We start from the raw sequence: 8,480 nt of genomic DNA, 5'->3' as shown, positions 1-8,480 counted from the left end.
TAAAAACTATTCTGACGTTTTTCTCAGAATTGCATGATATTAACTAGATGTAAATCTCACAATTTTGAGAAATAAAGTAATTTATAGCCTTTTCTTCTCAGCATTGCGAGTTTATATCTTGCAATTGCGACTTTTTTTACTCAGAATTATGAGATATAAACTCACAATTGTGAGAAATAAAGTAATTGTGAGATATAAACTCACAATTTACGAGCTTTATATCACATTTGTGACTTTTTTTCTCAGAATTATTAGATATAACCTTACAATTGCGAGTTATAAAGTCAGAATTGCACAATAAAAACAATTCTGATGCTTTTCTCAGAATCGCAGGATATAAACTAGCAATTGTAAGTTATAAAGGCAGAATTTTGAGACAAAACCACAATTTTGAGAAATAATTAACACATTTTTTTAGAATTGTGAGTTTATATCTTGCAGTTGTGACCTTTTTTCTCAGAGTTATGAGATATAAACTCACAAGTCTTGCGAGTTATAGTCAGAATTGCAAGACAAACTCTTAATTGTGAGATATAAACAATTTATAACTTTTTTCTCAGAATTATGAGATATAAACTCACAACTGTGAGTTATAAAGTCAAAATTGCAAGCAATTTTGAGAAAAAAGTAATTGTGAGATATAAAAAATTTACATCTTGCAATTTTGAGTTATAAAGTCAGAATAGCGAGACAAACTAACAATTTTGAGAAATAAAGTAATAATTGTAAGATATAAACAATTTACAACTTTTCTGTTTATAACTTTGTGATATATATATATATATATATATATATATATATATATATATATATATATATATAATTGGTCTTTAAAACTTACAATTGAGTTTATATCTCACAATTCTGAGAATAAAAAGACAGAATTATGAGTTTGTATTATGCAATTCGGAGACAAAAAGTCAGGATTGTCAGAAAAAAAGTCGCAATAACCTTTTTTGTATTTTTTATTCAGTGGCGGAAATCGGTTTTTTTTTATACTGAACTAACCCCTTTACTGAAATGGGGAAAAATCATGATTGAAATGCATGGACATATTGAAAAATTAAAATGATTCAAAATTGTATTGAAGTATGTGCAACATAATGCAATTCTTTAATGACAAAGTTGATACTGCAAGCAAAAAGCTGCATCAAAGTCCTGCGAAGAAAATCTTATTTTCCAGTCGTACTAGAGCAGGACAGACGGTCAGTTGTATGTGATTGTATGGCACCTGAAAGGTGTTAGATAAGGCTGTGATTGCTAGTATAACTTTACACTGTGAGAACAAAGAAGCATTTACAATCAAAGTAAAACAATGCGGCCTCAAGTCTGTTTTGTCCTTTCAATAAATATGTGCTTGTTCTGCAAGAGACAGAAAAGTTAAGAAAATTCCCTTTAAATCAACTTCCCAACGAAATTCTAACAGAAAGTCAACATGAATTTAAACAGCCATTTTCCCAAATCATTGACATGTCAAAGTAAACTGAAAATGGAACTTAAATTAATGCAAAAGGGCATTTTGATTAACTTGAAAGCCAGAAAATTGTAGCTCAAACATCAACGCAATCAAAAATTTCTATTTTGTCAATGTAGCATTCTTCTAGCATTATATCGGATGCTCAAAATATCAACAAGTATGGCCAACAGGATATGTCATACTTTAGGGCTTCTGTTTTCATCCATACATCCATTTCCAAACAGCTTGTTTTATGGTTGAGGGCTTCTGTTTTCAATAAATTATTTAAAATAACAATAATACATTAAAAAGGTTAAAACATACTATCTACTCCACTTTCATGCAACACAGCAAACCATGCCAAACAAAGTTTTTATTTTTGTATTGAGACAAAAGGTCAATCTGTGATGTGAAGACCCTCTGTTGGTCAAGTGTTTTTTGGTCAAACCATTTACACTCCCCAGTGTTTGCTTACCTTTTAATGTGTAGTGTGAAACCCAACTATTCTTCTGGGCCCATATTCACAAAACTTTTTATCTTATCACTAAAAGTTCTCCTAAATGGCAGTATTCCTCTTTCAAAAACGTGACGCACAGAAACCTTGCACACTGAGTCCAATGCGTAGTAATTCATCTCTTACGAAAAAAAAAGCAAAACAATACAAAATGGAATCTTCAGGCAGTGAGGATGATTTTGTTGTCCATTCCCTTCTTAAAAAGAGAAAAAAGAAAGGACATATTGGTCCATTCAATAGAGTGGAAGGAGAGAATACTTTTTGTGCGCACCACCATATTGATGGGCTGCTGGATGATCCTGGCTGATTCAAAGCTTACTTTAGCATGTCAGTAAACTTTGATGCTTTGCTAGCGTTAATGGAGCCATACATTATAAAGAAGACCACTAATTTCTATGAACTCAGTGTACAGGGACCTTTACAAAGCTTTGTGCTGCAAGAATATGTGGATGAATTTGTCAAATGCAATTCTGGATTTTGGCGTTTGCTTGTACGGTGGCTCTGAACTGTCAAAACACCTCTTAAAATTCTTGCTACGGATGTGAAAAATGCAGTAAATTGAATCTGATCTTAATTTTTTTATGACAGACAAAGTTTCAGAGGAAGTGTGTAAAGGCCATTGCACACTCAGTCTGAAATTTTCACACATTGAAAAATCAATAAAACCTCACGTCAATAACGGCACATTGCCTCCGAAACTTTCGTCCATCATAAAAAATTCTGAGTCATAAAGGGGTCATCGGATGCCCATTTTCCACAAGTTCATATGATTCTTTAGGGTCTTAATGAAGAGTCTATAATATGCTTTGGTTAAAAATTCTCAACAGTAGTGTAAAAAAAAAACTTTTACCTTGTCAAAATCAGCTCTGCAAAAAATCAACTCATTTTATTGCATGGTCCTTTAAATGCAAATGAGCTCTGCTCGTCCTGCCCCTCTCTGCTGTGGGATTATGAGCCGTAATGTTTACTTTAGTGGTGAAACTTGCCAACAAGCACATATTAAGAAAGGTGTTTGCAAAGATGCATAAAAACCCCTTATAGTCACTTCTGCTGTGGGTGAAGCTGCATCAGGAATGATTCACAAGAACATAGATGCATATGTAGATCAGGATCGGTGCTTTCCTTTTAAAAACAATAGTAACATTATCCTCGGTGTCTTCAGCGGCTCAGATGTCGGGAGTAAATGACGACTGCTGTGTTTATTATTACATCTAACAACAGAACACCTCAATCGCTCAATCAGAGTCTTCCTCTGCTCCTGAGTCACACAATGGAGATCAGAGTCGGACTGTTTCAGCTCGGTGAGGGCGGGGCTAAGGTAAGGCGCTCATGTCAATCAACTATCGTGGGAGGGGCCTCTGTCTGTGTGACTCACACCCACAAGAAGCTGAGAATGACCTGATTTTAAAAAGGGGATAATACTTTTTAAGATAAAAAAAAAACTGGGTGGATTTTTATCATTGTAGGGTGGTTGTGTTCACAAACTGCCAACACACATTAATGTTCATGTAAAAGTTATTTTTGCATCCGATGACCTCTTTAAACGTGACTGACACAACGTGAGGTCGTATTTATTTTTAACGTGCAAAAAAATTGGATGGAAACTTCGGACTCAGTGTGCAATGACTGTGAAATTCAGAGTTGGGATAACCTCCAAAAGAAAAAAACAAAAGAAAAGATGCGTGGGAAAACATAACCTATGTGTGCGAACAAATGCAGTGTGTTTCTAAGAAGTTTCCCTTCCGAGGCATAGCCAATTTAGGATAGTTTGGGGTTTGGTTTTAGTGAGTCCTCCTCACTACTCCTTACATTTCACAGATTTAGGAGCTAGTTTTAGTGCTAAAACACTTTGTGAAATACTCAAAGCAAAAGCAAAAATGTAGGAGTGCTAAATTTAGGACTGACACACCCATTATTTTTAAGATGAACTCCTAAAACGGCAGGTCAAGAGCTACTTTTAGCGTTAAGATGTTTTGTGAATACAGGCCCTGATCTGCTTTTGAGGACAAGATGGACACTTGCATCATTTCAAACATGTTGATGGTTCTCCAGCATATTTTTTATCCATGATCACTCCTCACATGTAGAGGGTCCATTAAACCAAAGTAACAAAGTATGAAACTGATTAATATGATTACAGACATCCATTAATTACTGATCCATCTAGAAAGCAGAGCAGCGTTCGCTCCTATCCGTGGGAGGCTTCCGCCCGACGTTGAATCTGGGTTTGAAGGAATGCTCTGATATCAGCTGGTTTATTTCGTTCTGCTTGTAGGTGGCCAGTTTTTGAGTGAGCCACGGTGCTTTCGGTTCTCCTACCCCTCCTTGGAAATATTTCATACAGGCCCGGCCTATTAAATACATAATCTCCGCGATGTTCAACAAGACGCAGATTCCAGACACGGCCAGCATGAAGATGGTAAAAACGGTCTTCTCCGTGGGACGGGACACGAAGCAGTCCACCGTATTCGGACAGGGGTAGGAGTCACACTTCACCAGACGGACCATCTTGATGTCCGGATAGATTACGTAAAAAATGTACAAGAAAACCACCTCGAACACGATGCGGAAGACGATGCTGATCATGTAGGTCCACCAGAGAGCACCGGTGATCTTGAACTTCTGGCTCTTGATGTTCTCGAAGTCCTTGGCGTTCCCTCTGCCGGATATCTTGAGGATCTTCTTCTCGATGTGCCGGCGGTGCGCGACGTGCATGGCCACCAGCAGGGCCGGCGTGGACACCAGGATGAGCTGCAGAGCCCAGAGGCGGATGTGGGAGATGGGGAAGAACTGGTCGTAGCACACGCTGTTGCAGCCGGGCTGCTGGGTGTTGCAGGTGAAGCCGGACTTCTCGTCTCCCCACACGCTCTCCGCCGCCACCACCAGCACCATGATCCGGAAGATGAAGATCACCGACAGCCAGATGCGGCCGATGCCGGTCGAGTGTCTGTTCACACCGCTGATCACCGCATAAAACGATGCCCAATTCATGGTTGATTCGAGGACTGCAGAGAAGAGGAAGCAAAGCACAATGACTTTAATCTGTGTTTTCATCAAGCTCAAGTTTTTTCATGCACCTGTCAAGTTTGAGATTTTGAGATTTTTTTGGTTTTTCATAGTGTTTTTTCAGACTAGTGGCAAGAAAACATCTAAGAGACTTAAGTATTTATTTTATAGCACTTTATCTATTTGTGTCAATAGATTTCAATTACAATCCATATTTTTAAAGGCTGTTTTCTCAATTATTTTTTTCTCCTACACTGAGCCATAAATCTCCACTTCAGTCGCACTTACACCAAACTTTACATTTTTATTCCTGTCTATATCCTGAAGGTTTTTACAGAGGGATTTGTTCAGATATCATTTGCTTGATTTTATACATTTTTTTTTCCCCCTCAAAAATGGTAAAAAAAAAATAATTTTCTGAATTATGGAGTGACAAAATGAGATCCCCTCTGTAAAAACATTTGACTCTAATATGTCAAAAAAATTAAACAAGAATTTCGAAACGTCATTAAATAATGTCTCATTTGCATTTTAAAACCTAACATTTTAGAAAACTTGTAATACGAAAAAGGTTTGCAGTTATCGATGTAATCAATCAACTGAGTAAGTAAGGTGATACCTATTAGTTATTTTTATTATCCTATTCATGCAGTGTCTCGCCTTAGAAGTTTGAAGCCTTACTCAGTTGATTGATTACATTGATAATTGCAAACATTTTTTGTATTACAAGTGTTCTAAAATCTCAGGTTTAAATATACAAATGATCTTTATTTAATGATATATGCACTAATTTGCATACATTTCTAGTACAAAAAAATTAACACTGGATGAAGTCAGTTTCAAAATCCTTGTTATGTTTTTATATTTTTGGGTATTTTATTTGGTCACTTCATAATTCAGAAAACAAAATGCAGAAAACAAGATTTTTTACTATTTTTAAATAGATGAAATGTATAAAATCAAATGTATGAACAAATCCCTCTGTTAAAACCTTCAGGATATAGACCAGAATAAAAATGTAAAGTGTGGTGTGTGTAAGTGCTACTGAAGTGGAGATTTATGGCTCAGTGTAGGAGAAAAAAACTCATATTGAGAAAACAGCCTTTAAAAATATGTGTTGTAATTTAAATCTATTGACACAAATAGATAAAGTGCTATAAAAGAAACACTTAACAGTGTCTTTTGGATGTTTTCTTCCCACTAGTCTGAAAAAACACTTTACGAAAAGCAAAAAGCCCAAAATCTTAAACTTGACAGGTGCATGAAAAAACAGTTTTTGCCTGTAGTGTCTCCGTTTAAAAAAGTAAAAAAGCTTCTTTATTAGCATCAATGGAAACTTTCTATTGGATGAATGTTTCTTTTTAGCGAAAAAGGTTATATGATTAAAATGTTCTTCAAACACTAAGAACAGATCTGATCACTGAAAGGTTCTTTGGAATAATTGGCATCACAAAAGAAAAAAAAAAGAAACATTTATTAAAAAATTATACATACACTGCTGCTCAAAAGTTTGGGATCAGTAGGACGTTTAAGTTTTTTTTTTTTTTTTTTTTAAGCCTCTTATGCTTATCAAAGTTCCATTTATTTGATCAAAAATACAGAAAAAAGTTATATTATTGCAAAGTTTATATATATAAAAAGTTTTTATTTTAATATACTTTAAATATACTGTAAAATATAATTTATTTCAGTGAAGTAAAGCTGAAGTTTTGTAGCTCTGACTCCAGTCTTCAGTGTCACATGAAATTTCCTTCAGAAACCATTCTAATATGCTGATTTATTACTTTCATTATCATTATTAGTGAAAGGAACCTGTGATACTTTTTAAAAAATTATTTGATGAATAAAAAGTTAAAAAAGAACAGCATTTATTCAAAATATAAATCTTTTCTAACAATATAAGTCTTTACTATCACTTTTTATCAATTTAATAAAAGTATTAGTTTCTTTTAAAGAAAGAAAGAAAGAAAGAAAAATGACTGACCCCAAATTTTGAAAGTTAGTGTTTATTGTTACAAAAGATTTCTATTATAAATAAATGCTGTTCTTTTTAACATTTTATTCATCAAAGAATCCTGAAAAAAAGTATCACAGGTTCCGTAAAATAATAAAGAAAATTTTAAGAAGCATGAAAAATCTACTGATCCCATTTCTTACTTCTTCTCTAATTTAATTACCTCTGAGTTACCTCTGATGGAATTATATTATTAATAACAATTCTATATGAAACAATAGTGGATTTAACTTCAAAATGTAACATTTAATTTTAAAATGTACTGTATGTTTTCTGCCTTTAGATACTTTGATTAGTTCAAGAATAATTTATGCAATTTTGTGTTATTTATTTGAAAGCAGTTTCATATGCATCCTTCTATTGTGTAGGTGACCACAAAACTAGTGTCCATTTTTTGAAATTGAGATTAATACATAATCTGAAAAATAAATAAGCTTTCCATTGATGTATGGTTTGTTAGGATAGAACAATATTTGGCTGAGATACAACTGTTTGTAAATCTGGAATCTGAGGGTGCAAAAAAAAAATATTGAGAAAATCGTCTTTAAAGTTCTTCAAATGAAGTTCTTAGCAATGCATATTACTAATCAAGTTTTGATATATTTCTGGTAGGAAATGTACAAAATGTCTTCATGGAGCATGATCTTTACTTAAAATCCTAATAATTTTGACCCATACAATGTATTTTTGCCTATTGCTACAAATACAGCTGATTTTGTGCTCCAGGGTCACATATGGCATTTTTAATGCAATTAGTAATAAGTAATCCAATACTTTTTACAGAGAGTAATTAGTACAGTAATCTAGCAATTACTAGCAATTAATTACATTTTTATTACACATTTAGAACGGCAATGTGTATAACATACTCAGAACTTCAACTTTTAAACTTACAATAACACAACATTCAAGATTACTGTAATCCTAACAGATATAATACAATGCTAAACTAGAAAATGTTCAATCTGAGTGATAATTTACCAGGTTCAGCCCGTGAGAAAGCAGCTTACGCTGTACCAGCTCCAAACCTGAACGACAACAGACTGAGTTCTTGGCATTTGGATACTTGGCTGACTGAAATAAAAATGAGTTGTGGTTAATCTGGAGCTGGTTTAGATCTTGGGCGATGGTCTGGCAGCACATGTCGTCACCTGACACAACACAACCTGGCCAATAGCAGGCTTTCAGTTGGCCCACACAACATCTCCACATAAACACTAATATCGGATATGAGCTTTGGTCAAACTATATGATCAATCTCAAGTCTCAGATTTCAACTTTCCAATGTAGTCCAAAAAGAACACTGAGAAGTCAAAGGAATATCTCCATGTTGGATTATGGTGTATGAAAAGAGCGATTTACCTTCAGCTGTGATAATAAAGAGACATTTCCAGGAAGCGGCTAACGGCCTCGCTAAAGATCAGCATGCCCTTTGCAAATGCACAGGATTTACGCGCTACTAGCCACAACCCTGCACCACGGCTGTCATA

General features: G+C 34.6%; 1 protein-coding gene across 1 annotated transcript; it reads right to left on the bottom strand.

Annotated features, from left to right (window-relative positions):
• Nucleotides 1-4,133: 4,133 nt before the first annotated feature.
• On the bottom strand, nt 4,134-4,967 carry gjb1b (gap junction protein beta 1b). The gene has a single exon (XM_073820113.1). The coding sequence runs from the start codon at nt 4,959-4,961 to the stop codon at nt 4,134-4,136; it is 828 nt and encodes a 275-aa protein (XP_073676214.1). The 5' UTR covers nt 4,962-4,967.
• Between the last annotated feature and the right edge of the window lie 3,513 nt (nt 4,968-8,480).

This window comes from Garra rufa, chromosome 16 (assembly GCF_049309525.1).
Source record: "Garra rufa chromosome 16, GarRuf1.0, whole genome shotgun sequence".
Lineage (NCBI taxonomy): Eukaryota > Metazoa > Chordata > Actinopteri > Cypriniformes > Cyprinidae > Garra > Garra rufa.
Note: the sequence above shows the minus strand (reverse complement) of the source record. Positions and strands in the feature narration are given on the sequence as shown.